The sequence below is a fragment of the Acyrthosiphon pisum genome, chromosome X, assembly GCF_005508785.2.
Source record: "Acyrthosiphon pisum isolate AL4f chromosome X, pea_aphid_22Mar2018_4r6ur, whole genome shotgun sequence".
In the NCBI taxonomy this organism is placed as follows: Eukaryota; Metazoa; Arthropoda; class Insecta; order Hemiptera; family Aphididae; genus Acyrthosiphon; species Acyrthosiphon pisum.
Window position 1 is genome coordinate 64,772,553 of NC_042493.1, and position 23,239 is coordinate 64,795,791.

Here is a 23,239-nt window from a genome sequence, read left to right on the forward strand (position 1 = left end):
CTAGATAATAATCTTACCTTTAGATTTTATAAGAGGTCAATTTACTCTAATTTTTAAACTAACGGAGCTACACGTGTTCTGCTTTGCGTATAATTTGCTATGTTACGCACTTGTAAGACGGAGACAACACGTCATGCGGGTATCACATCCTCTTACGTAATTTTTTTTTTAATTTTTAATAGTATATACTATTATAAATACATAATATTTAATATGATAATAAAAATATTCATAAAATATTAAACTGTATTTATAGCTTTGAATTCATTGATCTTAAAATAATGATATGAAAATGTACAACTTTAATTTTCAGGACGTACTGATGATGAAGGATCTAGCCAAAAGATGGCCAAGGGACATGACAAAATCAAAAAAGAAATATCCAATGATTTGAATATTAAAAATGGACAAAAAAAAAAGAAATTGAAATCTAAAAGATCGTCAAGTTCTAATTCATCAAGCAGTAGTAGTGTTAGTAAGAAGAGTGATGATAGTTCCGATTATAAAAACAGAAATAAGAAAAGCGATAAAATTAAATCCAAATCTTCAATTAACAAAACTAAAGCAGAAAGTGTAAAGAGAAACCGAAGATCGCGTTCTAGAAATAGAAGTAGATCTCATTCAATATCAAAGAGCAGTATGTCGCGTTCAAGATATAGAAGTAGGTCACGTTCAAGGCATTATGATAGAAGATCTCCACATAATTATAGATCAAGAAGAAGTCAATCACCACTATCACGTCACTCATATTCCAGAAAGTACAAAACTAAACGAAATAGTTCTTCTAGTTCAAATGAATCAAGAAGTAAAAAACACCGCTACAGACGATAATAATCTGGTAAAAATGTAATTTTAAGAGGTTAAAATTCTTAATAATTATTTTATTATTATTGACTCATTAAATTAATTATATTTTAGCATTATTTTTTTTTTTATATAATATTTATAATACTAGGTTTAGCTTTTAATAAAGTAAACAGTTTAATTAGGCAAAAAAAAAAAATACAATTTTAATTATTTAATAATGACTGCCAATTGAATTTTTATTAGAAATTTGTTATCTTATCTCAATTATTAAAACAAATATAATTTTGTACATTCATAATATATGTTTTACTTATAAATAATAGATTTGTAGACTGTAATTTATTTATTTACAATTAGAAATTGTATATATAAACTCTGTTTTCAACATAAAACAGTGACTCCAAAGTTTTGAGCACTAAAATATTATTCAACTCCGAGTTTATGTTCCTAAACAAATTCAATTTTCACTTACAGAACTTAAACTTTTGCGTTTTGTTCCTTATACAATTCCTAATTTCTTAAAATAAGCTTTTCCCTTTTTATTTCATGTATTTCTGTCACAGAAAAGTAGAAGGTACAAAATATTAATTATTTTGTTTATAATATGGTAAAATTATAAAAACTTATTATAATACTATAATATTATTATCTTTAAACTCTGAATTTTAGTAGAAATTATTTAATTAAAAACATTCTTTATTCTATGAGGTATTTAGAAAATCTTGGTTGAACCAGATTCCAGAGTTGAAGTAACAACATAAAGACAATACATTTATTTATCTTTATTTCCTTGTTGTAAATTGCTAAATAAAGGTGTACCACTGATTACTTGCTCTCATGGCCTCATGCATGTTGAAATTGACATTACAGCGATAAAATAATAATAAAAAGAATGGCAGAACGCTTACTTATATTTCAATTGTAAGTCCATAACAATTGTTTGAAGACAAATTTTAATGCATCAAAAAATGTTGTTCATCGACTGACAAATTTGAATATTGGTGTTATCATAAAATATACCCACTATTTAAAGTATACTTATTGTTTAATATCTAGAATTTACATTTTTTACCTATTAATATCTTCTCAAATGATGAACATTTGTTTTTTTTATTATCTATACATTTCTACCAAATAGTTAGTTTTTACTTTTTATAAGTATAATTGCATTAATTTTTGAAATAGTTCAAATTTTTTAATAAGGTATATTAAAATATGCAGTAATCAAACTAAAATACCATATGTCTATACTAGAACCTAACATATTCATATGAATCTACTGTAATTTTATTTATATTCACCTAATAATTTGTTAAGCCGTAAGTAATAATTAGTGGGCGCAAGGGATTAATGTACTCTAAATATTTAAATTGATATGATTTTTAAATAATAAAATTAAAACACAAGATACAAAAATGTCATAAAATAGATGGATATCTATGTATTTAAATTTAATATTTAAAAAATGGCTTAAAAATCACTAATTTTTACAAAACCAATTATGTATGATTATTACATCACAAAATTGTTTTTTAATTAGATAAATGTATAACTTGGTAAATTTAGTGTTTGTATATGAAAAACTTATAAATATACTCTTTTCTCAAAATGTATGTAATGATACGAAGGGCCTCTGAAAGCATTTGTCAAAGGGAGGCCAAAATATTTGCCCTTTTTAAAATTGTTGTTTCACTATCCTATTAGTGATAAAGTATTGCTTGTGACATGTTTTCTTTCATATAGGTTGGGAATGTAAAAATTATTTATGAATTATACGTAGATAGTTATTTATAACTTAGGTAATCTTACATCATTCATTTTAATTAATTGTTATGTTTTTTTTTAATTAGCAAATGCATTTTTTTTAAGAAATAAAATGTTACCATTGATTTGATAATTTTAGGTAATTTATAAAACTTAACGAGTCTAGCTATTCAGTCATTGATATCACAAACTTGAAAATTTAAAACTATTATATGCAGTGACATTATCTATGTAGATTTAATTTTTTTATGAAAAAAGTAAAAAATTAGTTGACACTATGAACTAAGAATAATCTTCTTAGTTCATGGTTGATACTACAGTATTGCACCTGGGCACCTTGCCCCACCACTACATATCATACATCTATATAAACTACATTCTTAGTTCTAGCGATCATAAATGAGACAATTGAGTGTTATCACTCATAAAACTATTTGGTGAATAATAAAAAAAAAAAAAATGTTTTTGTTTTTAATTTTAAAAATATTAATTTTTTTATATTTTATATTACATAGGTAATGATTAAGGTTGTGATTTTGATGTTTTTTGCATTGTTTTCTAAGTGATAGTTGATTTATAAAATACACAAATAGAATATGAAGTTTTTACTTTGCATTTTTTGACGTTTTTAAATTATTTTAGTCATTTTTTGCATTTTAGGATCTTTGGGGCATTTTGAGGTTTTTTAAAATTAAAATTTAAAATTTAATTTTGAAATTTGTGCATGCTTTTTATAAATTTTTTTATAAATAAATCAAACCTAATGCTAATCCTATAAAAAAGAAATAGTTAATTTTTCAGATTAATGAAGTCTAAAACTATCAGTTCTATCAATGAAACCTTTTTACAATCCTTTAAAATTTATAAAATGTGTGTTATAATTTATACCAAATTTATATTAGACTATATTGATATTATTAGAAATAAAAATAATTAAGTACACTATTTAGAATTTTTAGGGTATTTTTTAAGAATTTTAGGACAATAATGATTATGATAATTTACCCAGAAAAAGCCAAGAAATGCAATTGCAGACGCCCATGAATGATATCACTATTATATCTAAGTATTTCTCTTAATTTATACTAAAAATGTAATTTCAAACAATTCCAATGAAATACGTACTCAATATTGATCATGAGCTTAATTTAAATGGTAGGTATGTCTAACTGACCTAACCAAAGAAAACAATTTAGATAACCTAATAATGCCTAGGCCTTAAAGATAACTCAACTACAAGACTAAATTGTATACCACCATTATTTTTAATTTTTGTGATGTGTATTGTGCTTGTTAAGTCCTTATATTATCTTTATAATTTATCTCTTTCCACTGAAATGAATTCTTACCATGAACATACTGAATTGTCTGAATTAAAATTAAACTCAAACAAATTAGTGTTACGATATGAACTTAATTTATAAATGGCAAGTAATATATATTACTCATAAAACTAATTTACATTTCTTTCAATACTAAAATAATGGTTGTCTCCTCTCACAATCAATACAATAAAAAATGTTTATATTTACACATTTTTAAGTGATCTCAGAATAAAATATTGTAATTTTATTCTGTATCCACCATACTAAAAACTGTTTGCTTATACTCATATAACTTATACTTATCCTACCTTATTATTTTTTAGACATTTATTAAGTGATCAGACATTTAATCATCCTCGTTTGACTATGGATATAATAATAACAATTAAATATTAATGCTGAATTTAAGAATTAAATTAACGAATAGATTAAAATTGAAAAATACAAGTTACAATTTTCAAATTAATTTACAATGTATAATATATAGACCAATACAAAATATAAATACAAATAGGCTTTTAGAGAATAGAGGTAACCAGTGGCGGATTCAGGGAGGGGGCAGAGGTCTTGGCCTCCCCCCTCAGACCTCTTCAACAGACAACAGGCTGCTCTTTTTACTTACCAGAAATATTTTAAAGTGTGTAATGTATTTATGGCTCAGAAGTTATATTTATTGTGTATATTAAGTTTAGTTTAATAATTCAAACACTGCAACCTAACCTAACCTAACCTCATGAGAGTAAATTATTTATTTATTCGTTTTATTTAAACTATTAAATTTAATAATTGCACATTAATTATATTTTTTTTTTTTTAATTTAAGTTAATAACTATATTATATATTTATATAATTTATTTGGACAGCATTGTCGGACATAATGTTCGTGGGACTACAAACCGTAGACTAAAGAGTGACAATAACGCAAATTGGTGTAACAGAGCCAACATCCGTCAAACAACAACTATAAAAAATACAATGAAATAAATAATAAATATACCGGTGCAGTACAATTCAATAGGTAATAAATTCTGTATTATAACTTATAACAATAACAATTTGGTACCTATAATAACAACAGGTAGGTATCTAAAATAATTTTTCTTGTTAATAAAAAAAAGTTATAAGCCTGATAAATATATAACATTTATCTTATATTATGAGTAATTGCTTCAATATAATCTGTGTATAGAAATATCAAACAATTTTCAACTCATTTGTTTTCAAATTGGTCATAAGAGGGTTTAATATTATTAGAGTTACCAATTAGTTGTATTATAAAATGCTATTTTGTTTATTTATTAATATTCTAATTGTATTATAGTATAGGTACTTCTTTAAATCATAATATATATTGGCATTTAAAACATTTATTTTATGAACCAAATAATTCTTAAAACTTAATAGGATGGAAGCGCAATATTTATTTTCTCTCTCTGACCCACGCGTAACATAGCAAATTATACATTCACAATAATGATTATAATCATATTAATTTCTCAAATTAGAGTGAAATGACCTCTTATAAAATTTAAAAGTAAGATTATTATCTAGGGCATCTCATAATAGGCGTTTTATTATATTTTAATTTTAAAGCATATTATGAGGTATTTTAAATTTGTAAATTGTTTGGATATTATAAAATACTCTTAACTTACTTTAAAATTAAAATATAATAAAACGCCTATGAGATGCCTTGGATAATAATTTTTCTTTTAAATTTTATACGAGATAATTTCACCTTAATTTGAGAAATTAATATGATTATAATCGTTGTTGTGAATTATGATAAATGTGATCATTATATTATGTGGGTCAAAATAATAAAAATTAAATGTGGCAAATGTTACTTAGCAAACCTAACTAACCGCAAACACTTGCTAGTATCAAGTCCCTCCGTCTCACAGAAGTTATATAAAGGACATGTAGAGAACACTGATAAAATTGAGAAAATAGATCTATTTGTGCTAATAAGTAATAAATGTTAACATAATATAGGCATAAATAATACCGTATATTGTACTTTTCTACTACTGAATTTTGAAATAAAACTATATAGTAGGTCCAAATAATACAATTCATAATAAACAATATTTTTAGAAATAACTACAATTTAAATATCATCATAATGGATGTTGGGGGAGGTACTCTAGTAATATTAACTATTAATATTAAAAACTATAGGATATGTACTATAAGTACTAACCAATGTCCCTAGACACCGAGTCTTTAATAAATAAATAAAAAAATATATTAATAAATGATTTTAAATACTAAAAATCATATTTATTTTTTTTGTTTTCAACAAATTTAACATTATGAAAAAATTTTAATAACTGCAGTGTTTGTATCATAAATTAGGAATTGTATAGCTGATTAGATTATTGAATAAAAGATTTTACATAGAAGTGTCATTTTAGTTTTTTGATATGTCCGCTAAATTAAGAACATTCCAAGGTGGGGCAAAAATTATTGTCATATAGTATCTAGATAATATTTTTAATTTTAAAATTGAAATACATATTTTACAGGTCTATATTTTAATAAATTAAATTAAACTAAATTGCTGGTTTTACTATTGAACAGATAGGAAGTGAACCACTTCAACAAAAATACAAATTACAATATTTATGTGTATCGTAATTATAGATTAAGTTTAAAAATTTCAAATTTTTTTGTTCAAAATATTCATTTTTACAATTTAATTTCAAAATTTGATAGGATGCGTACATTGAAATTGGACACAGTTGTGCTGAAATAACTGAATGTCTGAATATTCCATATTTGTATACAATTAATTACATTTCTACAATATATTCAAAATGTATTAAAACTAAAATAATTTTTTACTATAATTAGTATTTTAAATACATAAATGTACAGTTATAGCATAAATATTATTAATTACCATAAATTTAAATAGTATTAGTGGTAATGAAAACAGTTTATACTAAAACAAATAAAAATAAATGAGATTTAATCTTTCTTTTTATTAGAATTAGAAATTTTTTCTTTCAGTTGAAGTATACTTTGGCGCTGTTCTTGAGGCAACTTTGCAATCTGTGCATCAGTTAACTGTAATACTTGCATTATCAGAGCAGCCTAGAAAAAATCAATTGGTTTAGCTTATAAGTGTTATATCAACACAATAAAAATATTAATACCTTTTCAGAATCAGATGTTTTAACAATTTGGTTAGGTGCTTGTTGAGGTTGAGGTTGAGGTTGAGGTTGAGAAGACGGAATAATTCTTGGAGGTACTTTTTGTTCTGATGCTATTGGTTGTTGTACAATCATCGGTGGTGGCATGGTCATAAAATTATTATTAGCTCTGTGATCTAAATACATATCTCCAAATGATCGTTGATCTGAATCCATTGCGGATGTCCGTGGATAATCTCTTGTAGCCCTTAAAAAACATTGCATTGTTAAGAATGATTAGTTATTACTTTATTAGGATATAAATTATTTTAATATTATTTACATAAATGACGGGGGAGGTTCAATATTGGACAACAAAGGTGGTGGCGGTGGGAGGAACGGCATTTGATTTGGTGGTGGCTGTCTTAAGTCTTGGCTTGTGCTTTGCCCACAATACATATTATTATGTTGCCAATCTATATTTTCTAAACAAATTAAATTAATTCTAAAATTAATTATTTTTGCAAGTGTAATGTTTTTTATTTAACCAGATTAAGAACTATGTGAAATCATATGATTTAAGTTATTACTCTACTGCATACCATTATTAGTAGTTTGAATAACTGGCTGAACTCTTGAAGTTGTTGGTGCGGCGTTTGGAATGCGTGGTGATTGTGGAACTTTATGTACAGGATGCAACATAGTCTATGAAAATTCATAAGATTACTTATATGTTTTAGTTATGTATACCAACTTCCCTACGATATGTTTATTATTTATAGAAGTAACATTTTTACTATTATAATATTAATAAAATTTATTTATTTTATATTACACATATTCAGTGGCGAAGCATCATACTCTCCACAATGAGACAATATCTCCGAACTTATAAATTAGATCACGGGACAAATAATATTGTTTTATAAAATATTTACAAATTTGAACCTCATTTATATCATAAATACGATGTATGTTTCAATATTTGTTAAAATCGGTATTTCGTTGTATAGTTATACAATTCTAAAAATAGATTAGAAGAAGCGCGATACGGCCATGCGTAAGGCTGGCGATGTAGGTTATTCAAAATATGGTATAATGGGCGAGCGAGTACAAGGGGAATTTTAATGTGAGTGGGCTTTACTTTATGCTTACTATTACGTTTGTATTACCTCAATCCTTAATTATCAACATCGCCGTATTAGAGACTTTTTTTAAATATCTCCTCAATCAAAAACTCACGCTTCGCCATTGCACATATTGAAATAAATGGAAGTAATAAATAATAATTTTACAAAATTGTATTTGATAGTTATTAAATTATGATCATTAATTAAATCAATTTTAGATATTTAATTAATAAATTAATATTACAGATAACAGTATTAATCAGTAATCAAAATTATTTTTCCACATAATGAATCAAAATTATAATAAACAGTATTATTTATTGATTAATTTTCTCATAAATTGTAACCAATATTGTTAAATATTAATTTATCGACAAGAACAATAATTTAAACTAATACATAAGTAATTTATAATTACTTTGGCAACTTCTGGATCCACAATTTTCATTATAACTTGTGCTTGCAATAATGCATAACCAAGTTGAGGATTCTGGAGCAACATATTTCTAGCTTCTGCAGGATTATTCTGAACATCGAAGACAGTTATTAAAAATTAAATTTTCATCAATTTGTTTATAAATATTACTTGAATACATTCTTTCATTTGTTTCATGAGTTCATACAATTGTTCAGGTGGTAAAGTGGAAACCACATTGTTTATAATCTCTGGTGCTTTTTCTGCATTAACTGCATCACCATAATGACTTTCCGAAGTAGGCATTCCCATCATTAATGCTATAATAGATGTGTATTTAAAATAGGTTTTAATTTATACAAAATTATTATGTTTATTAAAATTACATTGCATTTCTAGTCTGGATTTCTCTGTACAAGCATTGTCAACACGTAGAGTACGACCTCCGATTTCATAGCCATTGAGATTACGCATAGCACTAAGTGCAGTCTCCTGATCTTTATATTCACAAAAACCATAACCCTTAGGTTTACCAGTTTCTCTGTCATACACCAGTCTATAAGAATAAATGTTTTTAAATTACGATAAAAACTGATTAGGTATACTCTACTTACTTAAATGATATAACTGGTCCTACTTCATTGAATATATCTTTTAGTTTTTCCTCAGTTGCCTCATACGGAATATTTCCAACTAAAATGTTAACAAATTATTATTTTAAAATACTAATGTGCACATAAAAAAACTGTTTAATAAACATACCAAAAACACTTCTCATAGACTTGTCTAAAATGTTTTGTTCAGTCATTTTATTAATATAATATTAAGGTAATATTTATGATTATGAATAAAAGTTGTATTATGATTGCTGCAAAACAATATTGACGATTTTTAAAAATTTTAAATAAACATACATATATTGTGATGAAGCGTTAATTTAGAGTCGAGAAACCGGTATTTCATTTCGTTACGCAAAAAATGATGTAATAAATTCGAAAAACCTACCAGTCAACTCGATTCAAACGTACAACAAACCAAGCGTAGGTAGTATAGGTAAATAAATCTAAACGACCAACTAGTCAAATCGAAATTTTCGAAATTATGATGAGTCATTTTAGTGGTACTGTGGACGTCGGACCAGAGGACATTTATGATAGCCCGATTCCGATTCTACAGGGTAGCCATACAGGTGGAATTCTATAGGTAGATAGTAGATAGGTAATTGTCGCATAGATGCGATTCGTGAATATTATTTGAAATTGCATTAATTTCGTAAAACGTTTCGTAGGTTCAAAGCACGATTTAAGATAGTAGTAAGATAGTACTATCTTAAATCGTGGTTCAAAGCTGCAAGAACATAGTCTGAGATAGATAATATTTATGTACGAGTATATATATTACGATCCCGTAAACCAGTCAGGTTGGATATCGTTCGAGTTTTATGGTTTTTATAGGTAATTTTATTTGTAAAAATATATTTTTCTCGATGACCGTGACTAGAGAGCCTATATAGGCTCTCTAACCGTGACTGTGTAAACAATAATTTCAGCCCGGCCAGCCAAGGAGCTGCACTCGTCGTTATCCCGATTCCCGAGTTAATATTTCATTTTCATTGCAATCCAAATATAACGTACATAATCAATATAAACTATAAAGACGATAATGACAATGACAATATTAATAGCCTCGACCCAAATGTAATCAAAATCAATTTTGTACCTACATAATGTTATATTAAATATTTATTGTAATTATCGTTTAATAAACTAATAATAATATTATGATGTATATTATTAAGAGTATTCAGATAATAATATAGGTATAAATTAATGTATATGTCACGGACTTTTATGTTATAAATGGTATATAATCGTGATAAAATATATTATTTTAATATAATATTAATATATTATATTGTTTTAATTCATGGCAACAGCAGCTTGAACCATAGATTGCAATAAAAAATATAATTTATATGTCTATGGCTAGAACAGCCTGCTTCCTGATGATACAACATGATTCCATTATCATTTATCATTTCGCGCCGGCTTCGATGACGAAAATTGCGGTGTCAAATGATAAGCAAAATAATTGGCGATGGCCTGCGTGACTGTGCGGTGTGGACTGTGGTCTATGAAATCCAATAATAACTAATAATATTAGTGACTTTATAAATATAATAAAAGTGTATCAAATCCTCTAACAGTGTCAACTACTGTCAAACGTTACCAAGTACCGTGTACGTTACAAATATTTCGAGCTGAGTCGTCTCTTGATAATATCCGCAATTATAAAACAATCGACTAAAACCACTTGTCATTAATAGGCATTAGGCGATAACCCAGGATGAACGCTGTTCGACATTCGGCATTCTAATCCGTCAGATATTAAAATACTATTATATTACGTAATGTTATTATGTTAATATCATCGGACAATCTACTTTCTCTTTATGACTAGTTCATCAAATGACGACAGTGTTGTTCAACAGTACTTGGAGGCCTGTACTCCGTTGTGTAGTTAAATATTCGACTAAGCGTACAAGGAAAATGGTGAGTTATTAAGGACGATGTTGTATACGGTGTGTAATGTAAACAATATGCATATTATAATATGCAGTGGAGTAGTCAGGATTATGAAATTTGGGGGGGGGGGGGGTGTAAGTATAAATTAAACTAAATTTTACAGTTTTCGTGTATAATTTACATGAATAATGCATGTATTAGGGGAAAAAGGCTATGGGGCAAGAGGGTTAAGAACCAAAATCCCTAGGCCATTGATAATATGTCTTGATAGTCAAGCCCGATATCTGAGTGCAGCTATGGTTGAGTGTGGCTCGAAATCAATAAACCTTAATAGTTTTGTATTTTGTACCACAGTCTTTTGTTTGTCAATATCTTAAACATTAATTATTCCTCTACCATTTAACATTTTTAAAAATCCCATAAAAGCTTGGGGCGTGGTCAGTAAACCAATCATTAAACCAGGAACACTGTAGCCATGGTCTCTAGGCCTCAACTTATGGCCATAATAAAAGTGACAGCTTATAATACTAATTATCTATATAGGTGCATTTTTTTAAATGGTGGTTTCTTACAACACGCTGGCCGAGTATTTTACTAGCCAACTGGATATGATCAACTATCGTAAAATATATTTGTGTTTTAAATACTATACCTTTTTATAACATCAACTAGACCTCAGTGTGTAGGTACATAATTTCTAAAAAATAGGGTATTATAAACACTTATTTTTTTATAAAGACCACAGATTTCTGTTGGAGGATTAAAATTATATTAATTATAAGCATCCATTATAAGTTTATGAAATATTAAATAACAATTAATAATGCAAATTAATTTTACTAATAATATTGAATAACAAATCATGATATATATTACCTATTTATTTATCTAAAACATTTATTATTTATTAAAAATCTCTTCTAAGAATTTAGCTCAATTACGGTACAAATAAAGTCTATAGTATTAAAAACCTCAATACAAATTTACTTATACTTCATAATTAAGAATGTCCATAATTATTGTTGAATAGATTAATTAGTTCAACAAGTAAAAAATTGTTTAATTATCCTTCATGTAATAAAAAAACACCTAAATTTAAGAAGATTTATTTTTTTTAATATTATTTATTTTATTTAAAAAAATAAACTTCCTCTAAATTGAAAAAAAACCAGGGAAGTCACTTTTCTGTAAGTTTAGTAGCTGTCGAGTACCTATAATACCTCATCACTAAAATTAATGTATTAATTTTTTTTATTTAATGATAAATTCTTGCATACAAAACAACAATTATATATTTATATTTTATATTGTTCAAAGCTTACAACAAGTCATAAGTTATTTTTCTAATAGTATTACGGTAGTTTGAATTACATTTTGCAAATACATTGAACTTACCATGTTATTAATTATTATATTATAATTATATAACATAAAATAATATTAATATTACCTATTAACTTTTATGTATATACAATATTGGATGTAAATAAAAGCTCTGTCATAAATCTTAAAAGATTAATACAAGATTCCTGCACATAAGTTGTTCTTATAGTAATTTAAAATACACAGGTACAATTTTTTTTAAGTATTTAAAGTTCAAACTTTTACAAACTCTGTGAAAATCACAAAAAATATGTATATAATTTTGTAGTATATTACTCTTTGTACGTTAGCACACAGTTTGTGTTCATGGAGTTTAAAAAAATTTTCAGTTACATACATATTTTATGAGGGATTGAATTTCAAATATTGTTGATATTAAATATTTACACATAAATTAACAAATTCTCCTCAAATTATTTTGATTTTTTATTATAACAAAAAAAATATTTACTATCAAAACATAAAATATTCCACTATCATATTAATTAAAAAAAATTTTTCTATACACTGAAATTTAAAAACTCAACAAATTTTAAGCTATTAACAACTCTTTTACTCTATTTATACCATTCTATGGTATCCCTGTATTAATTTATAAGTTAGTAACAGCTTGTAATATTATTAAATTAATAATATAATAACAATAATCACTTTAATCATATATGTATATTTGTTGTTGACAAAAATTAGTTCAAACTACCATAATACTAATAGGTAGTGACAATGCAGTATAAATATATAATTATGATATTATATCCTTCACAATATTGTTTGACATATTAATTCTGCTCAGAATGAATTTTGTAAGCTATGATCAGTGGCGCACACTCAAAAATAAATAGGGGTATCAATTTGAAACGGTGACCTCAATATAGGCTAATGGCTATAGCCTATAATTATTCAATAGTTAATTTTCAATATTTTTGTACGTAGTAGAATTTGTATTATGTAAATATTTTGGAGCCAGTGGCACCCACCCACCTAAGGATTGAATTGTTTTTACTGTTATGACAAAAAAAAATAATATATTGTAAAACTAATACATTCATCAAAATCTAAAATATGGGTAAAATATTTATTTATTTTTTGTAAAAATTTAATTTATCATATTTTAATGGTTTAAGAATGTGCATTTAATATATGTGAATTATTTTAGCCGAGTCTATTAACCAAAGAACAGAGAGAAGAACTACTCCAGCCATTATTCTCTAATCAATGGTCATTAGTGAAAGACAGAGATGCCATATACAAGGAATTTTTATTCTCTAACTTTATTGAAGTATGTGCATTGTATACCTACACATTTAATTATAATAATTATATTAATTTCGCCTTTTAATAATATTTAAATAACTAGGCTTTTGGGTTCATGACTCAAGTAGCATTGAAAAGTGAAAAAATGGATCATCACCCTGAATGGTTTAATGTGTACAACAAAGTGCAAGTTACATTATCCACACACGACGTTAGTGGTTTGTCATCAAATGATGTTAATCTTGCCACATTTTTGGACAAAACAGAAAAAATCATTAAAGCATCTTCATAATTTGTTAATGTAATTTATATGTAGTAAATATAAATTATATGTAGAACAAAATACAAAATATGTTATTATTTATTACTATAACTATTTAGTAAATAACAATTGAAGAGTCTAGTACAAGAACCGTCTATCTCCACTATTTTCATAATGCATGTTTTTTTAATAAATAATAATATTGTTTACATTTCGTTGCAATAACCAGGTATTATTTTAAACCATATCTGAATTTCTGAATATGGAAATAGCCTGTTCTTCTTGCATTGGACACTTCAGTTTTGCTGGAAAAATTTAAAATATTATTTTTTTGTCATTTGTTTAGTATTCTTTTTAGTGTATTTAACCTAATGATATTAGATAAAAATAGAAAAAAATAGAAAAAAAATGTGTTTATAAAACCATTTTCAAATTCAGCAACTATGCGTCATTGATACAATGCGTAAATGTTATTTAATATTTTGTATAGCAAGAAAAAAGAGAAAAAATAAAGAAAAGGTGGACAAGTGGGGACCAATTTGCTGTACAGTAGTTGTTGAGCATGCCGTTGTATTGAATGTGTTATATTTGAATTCTTAGATAAATCTTGTATACTAAAATGATTCTGAGCATAGATAAACTATCATACTTGTATATTTATAAATTATAATAATAATTATGTTAAATAATCAAATGTAATAGTTAAAAAAGGTAGGCAAATGGATGTCGCTCTGCTGAACAGTAGATTACAAGTGGGTCACTGTATAATGGATGGTATTAAATTTGAATTCAATGATATAATATCATTGTATAAGAAAAACGATTTTGAGCGGAGACGGTATGTCAGTCTAGGTATAAGTCATATTATATACTTATATATGGCATTAAAAAAAAAAAAAAAAAATGGCCTATAATAGGTACCTAAATAAATTCCAAATTATTAATTAATCATATCACAATATCTATTAGGTACTTATAATGGATTATACATCAACAACAAACCGTGATACTATCATAGATATATAATAGTATACTTTAGAAGTTTCGAGTACCCATGCATAATATTATACAATCACAATAAAATAACTAAAATAACTCTATACTTAGGTTTTTTAATATGTAATTTTGTCAAAATTTGAACTTAAAATGACTAAAAATATACTGTGCTTATGTATTTTTTAGATTTTTTGGTAACAGAATTAACTACTTACATGGAATCTTGTTATAAATTTTCAATTTTTAGGTATTAAATTTGAACATTTTATACATTTTTAACTACAAAATAATTATTCAATTTTAAATATGATTAATTTTGTCAAAATTTAATCTTTAAATGCTTATAAAAAAAAAATTGTGCCTGTGTATTTTTAATATTTTTCAACTGCTATTGTAACAATATATCAGGAGCCTTGAATTACATTTTCACACTTTTTGGCCCAACAGATAAAACTTAATTGATATTTAAAGAAAAAAATTAAAAAATTGAAATATGAAATTGTCCGTAAACAGCTAAAAACAAGTCAAAATATTTTGAAAATTTTATCAATTATAAGAATTAATAAAATAAACATTCAGTGAAATTTTCATGTATCTACAGTTTTTGAATTACAACTGAATAAGAAAATCGCTACATGAGAAATCGAGTGAATATTCAATGTAGAAAAATTTGTATTTCAAACACTCGACTTGGTTTAAATTTTGTGTGGTTTTATCATATGAGGAGTTTTTTTTTATATATTTAAAGTAATAAATCTCTGCACCATTTACGTTTGAGTCACCTTGGGGGGCTATCTGTGATTGTGAGGGATGATAAGTTCTTGATGAGAAGATTTGAATGGGAAGATAGACAGTTATGAAATTTTATAAAAACGTTTAGCTTCGTTATGAATTTTTTTTAAGTTACAATCTATATGTAAGGTATGGGTTGATATGTATGGAAGGGCGTTTACTAATTTCCTTAAGGTTATATTTTGGAAAGCTTGTATCTTATTCAGATTAGACTTTTTAGCATTTCCCCATAGCTGCAATTTGTATGTCCAGGTGGGTTTTAACCCTTTGTAGACCAACAATAAATTATGATAAAAATTGATTTTTTTTGCTCCATTATCTTTTATTTTTTTTATGAAATTTATAAGTTTGAAATTTGAAATATTAGTTTTTATATTATTTTTCTTTTGAGAACAAAGAAGACTTATTGGTCTGTGGGAAGAGGTAGAATCAGGGAGTTTATTTGGCTTTTGGATCATGATTATATTTGAAAAGTCTGAGTATTGAATTGTATATATGGGCTAGATGAACAATGGCCCTCTTTAGTAGATTTCACATTTTTTTTTTTATAAACATTTAAAGTTCGAATTTCAACAACATTTAACAAATTTAAATTTTAAATTTTATGATTTTGTAGTTAAAAATGTATAAAATGTTCAACTTCTACAGTTAATGATTAAAAATTTAAAACAAAATTTCATGTAAGTAGGTTATACGGTGATCAGAATATTTAAAAAATAAAAATTTAAAACATTTTTTTTTTTTATAGTTACCAGATTGACTTATTACCTATGTAGTACCAATTTTTAACTTTAGGAATAATTTTAATTAGCTTGCACTTAAATAAAAAAATATTTACATAAATGTTTGGGTCTAGATATATCTTTTGCGAAATCTAATTTTTAATTTTTCAATTTTTTATGTATAAAAATTTTTTTCAAAAATGTGGGTCAATGTTACATGGAAATGGAGTAATTTTAACCCACCTCTAAATGCCCTTATATATTTCCGTTCCCATTACTTTGGGCCAATGTTAACCTATGCAGCGGAGTTTATCAGCAAGTTCTTGAGATAAGATTAAACCAATTTTTATGGTAAAACAAGCTAAAATAACGAATAAAACAGCCTTTTAAGTAAAAAAAAATGTATTAACTTTAAGAATATACCTATGTACTAAATAATAAAAAATAATTCTTAAGTAATAAATTTATATTTACGTTATACCAAGCCCGGATTAAGGGGGGGCAGAAGGGGCCATGGCCCCCGGGCCTCGATACTTAGAATTTATTTAGGGGCCTCTAATTTGTCCATTACTTTTTTCGTTATAGGCTATGTACACTAAATAAATCACCTAAAAAAAATCGATGATTAATTAGCTAGGAAAAAAGCTTGTAAATTATAATTTATAAATAATGTGATACATTATTCATTATTTATTGCTATATACCTAATATCTATATATTATATTTATTATATCAGGTACCTAATATCGAATAATATACAATACGTTCCAGGGTGAAGTGACCGGCCAACGTCATATAAAACTATGAAAGTATACCAAAAATGATGAATAAATACCCTCTAAAGATTGAATCTAACTTTTTTATTTTTTTAGTTATGGGCAATTAACTTTTATTTTATCAAAACCATGCATATCACGCATTTGTTTATGTATCTTTAAAACTTTTAAACATTTTGACATAATTTTATTTTTATTTGACTTCACTCCGGAACGCATTATAATATACATTAATATTTTTTTTTCGTACAGGGGCCTCTTTTAAAATTTTGGCCCCTGGGCCTCAAAATGCCTTAATCCGGGCTTGCGTTATACAAAATAAAAATTATAGGTTGTCAGACAAATTCTTCGAGATCCGGTATTCGAAAATAATTAGGTACGTTTACACAATTTCGGTGGTTGAATTTTACGTATTATGTCGCTCCACTCGTAGTCAATACAGTCTTTTTTCGGGCCACCTCCACTGTTTTGATAACTTCTCCATACGGTCTACTTTGGCGCCTTCATCGAACATCGACGTAATACTACAACCAGGATAGTTTTTATTTTCAAATTTTCAATTACAAAATCACCAACGTTATAATTTGAAGCTTGTTCTTCGTTAACAGCCTTATCGAGGTTGTCTACATCCTTGCTGTCACTATCAAAATCAAGATCAAGGTCATCGCTGTCACTTAACGAAATATCAATACCGTCGATTCGCTCGGGGATGACAACGTAGCTTGCTTTACCTTCATTTTTGGTTCAAGTGTTTCATTAGAACGTCCTCGGTTTTCGCTTGATTTTCGTAATTCTTCAATGGAAATACTGTCACCGGGTGAAACTTGTAATTTTTTTTTCTTTGTTTTGCACCCACACCAATAAAATGTTTTCGTTCTTTTTGCAGAATTTGGTCCAGAAACGCATTGCCTATTAAATCTTTGTCGAATATTTCCCCTTTATTTTCTGCCAACGGGTCTAAAAGTTTTTGTCGGTTTAAGAGGTAGATACCAGCTTTCTAAAAACCCGATTTTAAATTCTCCATTTTATTAATATTTATTTTTTCCATTAATTTGGTTAGGAGTCTGGGAAATATATCTTTCGAGAGAGTTGTAAGACAAGACTCAGTTTTTGTTTTTTTTCATTCCCTAATATCTTTCCAAGCCACCTTCATCGGGCGGAAAAAAGCAATATTGAGGGGTTGTGAAATATATGTTGTGTTTGGCGGTAAATAAATGAATTTGATGTCATGAGCTTCTCATAATTCTAGCACATGTTCATTTATGTAGGACGCCAAGTTGTCGTCTATTAATGCGTAAGGTCCACCGCTGCCGACTTCTTTAAGAAAAGTTGTCCCAAACCAGTTTTCATAAATATGTGTGTCAAACCAAACACTTTTGCTTCGGTTGTACCTCGTGTTAGGTGCAGGATCCCTCTCCATCCATGTGATCCACAATGATTCCGACTTATACACAATGTAAGTAAGGATTTAATGTCCTTCCGCATTCCCACAAAACATTAAGGATACAGCGCTATTGGTCGTGTTACCTATTTGCTCTACGTATTTTGAACCTCTTTTAAATAATAACTTTTTTAGTTCCGGGGTAGTCTGTAAGATTTGTTTCGTCGTAACCATATATAGGTACGTGAGGGCGGAATACCTGCTAATTTTTTTTCGAGACGGTCATGTACCCATTGATATCGTCGGCTGTGATTTTTCCGTGACTTTTTTATATTTGCACTAATTTTTATGGATAGTTCTGGGTGTCGTTTTAAAAACCCGTAGACCCAATCATCACCCGGGGTATTATTTTTAAACCATGATTCACGAACTCCTTTACAATCTAGATAAGATTTTAAGGACAACTCTAAGTCTGCGGGGATTCAAAGCTGGGCACTAACTAGTTAGTTTTAATTCATATTAACTTTGTAACTTAACTAGTTGAATTTAATGTGTAAAATAGTCTAGTCTAACTCGTTAGAAAAAAAACTAACTATACTCTATTTGGAATGAGATCGTATCTCGGCGGCCAACTTCTGCGCATGGGCGTGGCTTCGTTCCGCAGGGCTAGCCCCACGAGTTTTTTAGGTGGGGGAAGCGTCTCACCATATGTCTGACCACCGCCCGACGAAAACTGGTCGCCGTCGAAGTAGGTACGATCTCATTCCGAATAGAGTATAGTTATTATTATTATATTTTTTTCATTCCAAAATTTCAAAAGCTGTTTCTCAATCATGCCATTATGGCTATATGCCTATATAAATACCTATATAGATAATTGGCTTATATACCTATATTATTAATTATTAGTATTTACAATAATGCACGCACAGGAACCTCGGCTTTTCCGCGTAGTCTGTAGAATGTTGATATCTACTAAATATAAATAGTACCTAAGAATACGGGTGGCTTAACTAATTAGTGTAAACACGATGCTGAATTTTTGTGGTAGTGTTATCGGTTGTTTACGTTTACCCATTTATCTATATAGGTTTTTTAATCTATATAAAAAAACTAACTTATAACTTCTACTCTAACTTAAGCTACTATTTTCACCAAACAAACTTATCTACTCTGAGTTGGTACTTCACTCTTTGTTTCCTCCCAAGGATAGTTTGGTTAGATTTATTAATTTATTTGGTATCTAAATTCTTCCATTATATTGTTAAGACTATTATTTCTATGGATGTTATCATACTCTTTCCTAAAGTCAACAAACATTTGCCACATGTTCTAACCGATGGCGGCGATAGTGCGATACTCATATTTCTCTATTAAATGTGGCGTGTGCTATTGCCGATAATAATTGTTCTATGGTAGATCTTCCTTTGCAAAATATACTATGGTATTCTTCTAAGCATTCTTCTGCATAGGCCAGTGGTATTAGACGGTTTAATAGTACTCTGAGAATACTTTGTATACTGAATTTAGAAGAGATATCCCTCTATCACCCATTTGTGTACTCCCACCGAAAACGGTAAGAAAAACTTATGAGAAAACTTGTATTACATTTCAAGCTAATTAACCCCGCGTAAAATGTATTATTGACATTTTTAGAAAAAAACTAAAAAAGAGAAAATTTTTAATAGGTACTTAGGTACTTATATTGATAAATAACTCAAAAAATTCAGATTATTTTGAAGACTACAATATAATGAATATACTGATTTATTTATTTATTTATTTCGTATGGCATGGATATGATACACACAATACACTAATACACAAATTCTAACTGTAACAAATATAGAATAATAAACTAAAACAAAACAAAATAAAAACAGAACATTAAGTTCTGGTGTCAATTAAGGGGAGGATGGTGGTATATCTCTGCATATGCTCCCTGCATATACTAGTATACACGCCGAAACCTAAAAAGTAGAACCAATCATAATAGCACAACTAATACCAACACATAGGCGCTGATACCCAGCTCATCAAGCACTTAGATGTAATATACTAATATCAACATTTGATAAAATTCAAAGTATCTCTAAGGTTATTCATGTTGATTAACAACAAAATAAGAAAATCGCTTGATGATAAATCGTTTATATTACGAGTGCGTTTAAATACCTATCAAACTTCATCAATATTATGACGTGTATTTTGTGTAAACAGTATGTATAATAGAAAAAAAGCTTCATTCAACCAACTTGAGCCAAAAAACTAACCAATTATAAGTTATAACATGTTTCGCGCACTATAATATATTAACAGAAAATTAGGTAATGTGACCTAATAAGGTAACATTGAACATTTTGTTAGGTAACCTTGAATAATCTTTTGGAATTTTTTTAGAATGATCGCTTCTTCATTTGGACCCTATCTATTTTTTTGGTGCAGTACGTAGGCATGTCAGAGAGTAGGAACATCTACAGCCAGTTTCAAAATGAACATTGAAATATTTAAAACAGAGGGAAACCAATGTTTTTTTATATATTTAATATAATTTGTCAACATTTTAAAATGAACAGGAAGTATTAGGTATAATTTATTAGATATCCTATAAATCTATCTTAAATTCTATCGTAAATTTAATATGTAGGTACCAATCTAAAAGGTACACTTTACAAATAATATCAAATTTTATTTATAAATTGTATGAACATTATATGTTCAGTTGACAGTTAACGTCAGTAAGTTGGACACTATGTAAACTCAAAACACTAATGATTAAAAATGATATAGTACCTATATAACAATATTACATTATATTATCTAACGTTGATTCATTTTTTTACATAGTTGTCCGCGTTAAAAAAAATTATAAAACAAACATACTTTTTATAGCAAAATAAAAATGATTATTTACTAGTTGGGTACCTAAATACGAAATTATTTCGACAACAGCTAATAGGTATTATGTTTCCAATAAGTTAATATTCTATAATATAGGTATACCTATCAAAAATAAAAACTATACCTGAGCGTTGCATTTCGGTCACTTACCTACTGAAAATCGATACGTTTATTGTTGGTACTTCTATACTATGATTATTATTTCGCAATTCTGTAATTATGGTCATGTACTTATATATAAGTATACTTGAATATATATATACAGTGTGTCCCAGAAGTCCTGTATCACCCTTATTATCTACGTGTAAAATCAATATATTTAAATGCAGTTTTTTTTTACAGTCATAAGTATGGAAATTCTGATTGAATAACATAATATTCGATTTTTTTTCTTCAAAAATTCAAAAATTATTAAAAAAAATTGAGGCAAATAAGTTTATTAAATTTCCAAGACAGCCATGTTATTGATCATATTTTTTGTAACAGTTCAAAAAAAAATATTAAAATTTAATGAAAATCGCCCAAGTTAGGGCTAATTATTATTTTTAATTTTAGCCGAAAAATCAGCGTGATTGTAATAATTAACATGCGAATCATATTTTGCTAATGCCGTATGCATAGGTAACATAACTATTATTCTTAGAAATTCACAATAATAATTAGCTCTAACTTGAACAATTTTCATTAAATTTTAATATTTTTTTTTTTGAACTGTTTTAAAAAATATGATTAACAAAATGGCTATCTTGAAAATTTAATCAACTTATTTGCCTCAAATTTTTTTTAGTAATTTTTGAATTTTTGAAAAAAACAAATCGAATATTATGCTATTAAATCTGAATTTCCATACTTATGACTGTAAAGAAAACTACATTTAAATATATTGATTTTACACGGAGATAATAAGGGTGATACGGGACTTCAGGGACATACTGGAACGATGAATGTATTTTTTAATTTAACTTTTAAGTGTAATACAGATAAAAGGTTCAATATTAAATATTGGGTATTGGTACCTTCATATTTCTTAGTGTTCGTATCACTTAGGTAGTATTTTGTAATAATCTGTAGCCTGTGGTGTACGAAATTAAATTATATAAATATTCTAAATATAGATAATTGAAAAAAAATCCTAAACATGACCTTGAATTAGATACCTATAATATAAAATATATAAACTGTCCAGCCAGGGGCAAAAATCATTACCTAGTTTAATATTTTACACATCACATATTTTGTGTTTGATAGTTATGTTTATAAATAATAATCTAAAATAATGTATTTATTATGTACCTATACAGAGTGTGTCGTAAGTATATTTTTAATGACTACCCAGTACTACAGAAATTAATATCTAAACAATAATTTACATTCAGCATATAATATATTATTATATTATATTATATTATAGTTACTGGGTGCCTATTGCCTGTAAGGAGCTAGGTAGGTAGTACTTATTTGTAACTAGTAAGTACTTCCTACTGACATTTAAAAAAAGTTCCTACCTACAATTTAACATATATTCAATAAATAGTAATTATTATAGGTAGGTACCTATCATTTAAAAATAATTAATAATAAACTACCTATTATTTGTAATATAATATTTTTTAACGAAGTGAGCATTATTAAAAAAAAATTCACACGTAGGGACTTACATGCAATTGA

At 27.1% G+C, this 23,239-nt stretch overlaps 3 protein-coding genes across 5 annotated transcripts in view; 2 read left to right on the forward strand and 1 right to left on the reverse strand.

The window, feature by feature from the left end:
- LOC100162216 (arginine/serine-rich protein PNISR) overlaps nucleotides 1-1,212 on the forward strand; it is a 6,248-nt gene extending 5,036 nt beyond the window's left edge. Inside the window, exon 11 of the mRNA XM_001944939.5 lies at nucleotides 314-1,212. Coding sequence (XP_001944974.2) covers nucleotides 314-831 — 518 coding nt within the window. The 3' untranslated portion in view covers nucleotides 832-1,212. The remainder of the gene's footprint in view (nucleotides 1-313) is intronic.
- Nucleotides 1,213-6,577: 5,365 nt separating this feature from the next.
- Nucleotides 6,578-10,164, reverse strand: LOC100168372 (cleavage stimulation factor subunit 2 tau variant). Of its 2 annotated transcripts, XM_008187714.3 has the most exons (10): nucleotides 9,585-10,163; nucleotides 9,342-9,447; nucleotides 9,194-9,272; nucleotides 8,966-9,135; nucleotides 8,751-8,899; nucleotides 8,583-8,690; nucleotides 7,637-7,739; nucleotides 7,378-7,519; nucleotides 7,059-7,302; nucleotides 6,578-6,996 (listed from the first exon to the last, which is right to left on the reverse strand). In XM_008187714.3, the coding sequence occupies exons 2-10, from the start codon at nucleotides 9,385-9,387 to the stop codon at nucleotides 6,871-6,873; spliced, it is 1,167 nt and encodes a 388-aa protein (XP_008185936.1). In that variant the 5' UTR covers nucleotides 9,388-9,447; nucleotides 9,585-10,163; the 3' UTR covers nucleotides 6,578-6,870. The 2 variants fall into 2 exon arrangements, with proteins under 2 accessions (XP_008185936.1, XP_016662274.1); XM_016806785.2 differs by having other exon boundaries at nucleotides 9,342-10,164.
- A 496-nt stretch (nucleotides 10,165-10,660) lies between these two features.
- LOC100159480 (pterin-4-alpha-carbinolamine dehydratase) lies at nucleotides 10,661-14,091 on the forward strand. 2 transcript variants are annotated; one of them, XM_008187715.3, is made up of 4 exons: nucleotides 10,661-10,818; nucleotides 10,906-11,131; nucleotides 13,644-13,766; nucleotides 13,845-14,091. In XM_008187715.3, exons 2-4 carry the CDS (start codon nucleotides 11,048-11,050, stop codon nucleotides 14,031-14,033), a joined length of 396 nt encoding a protein of 131 aa, XP_008185937.1. In that variant the 5' UTR covers nucleotides 10,661-10,818; nucleotides 10,906-11,047; the 3' UTR covers nucleotides 14,034-14,091. The 2 variants fall into 2 exon arrangements, with proteins under 2 accessions (XP_008185937.1, XP_001946216.2); XM_001946181.5 differs by having other exon boundaries at nucleotides 10,665-11,131.
- The last annotated feature ends 9,148 nt before the right edge of the window (nucleotides 14,092-23,239 follow it).

Bases quoted from the DNA above. Each gene is read 5' to 3' on its own strand.
- LOC100168372 (XM_016806785.2), bottom strand. From the start codon at position 9,387: ATGACTGAACAAAACATTTTAGACAAGTCTATGAGAAGTGTTTTTG. The intron at 8,691-8,750 runs GTAATATTTATA...TTCGATGTTCAG, and splicing joins AAATGAAAGAATGTATTCAA to AATAATCCTGCAGAAGCTAG. The intron at 7,740-8,582 runs GTAATTATAAAT...GAATTTTCATAG, and splicing joins TGGATCCAGAAGTTGCCAAA to ACTATGTTGCATCCTGTACA.
- LOC100159480 (XM_008187715.3), top strand. From the start codon at position 11,048: ATGACGACAGTGTTGTTCAACAGTACTTGGAGGCCTGTACTCCGTTGT. The intron at 11,132-13,643 runs GTGAGTTATTAA...GAATTATTTTAG, and splicing joins CTAAGCGTACAAGGAAAATG to CCGAGTCTATTAACCAAAGA. The intron at 13,767-13,844 runs GTATGTGCATTG...TTAAATAACTAG, and splicing joins TATTCTCTAACTTTATTGAA to GCTTTTGGGTTCATGACTCA.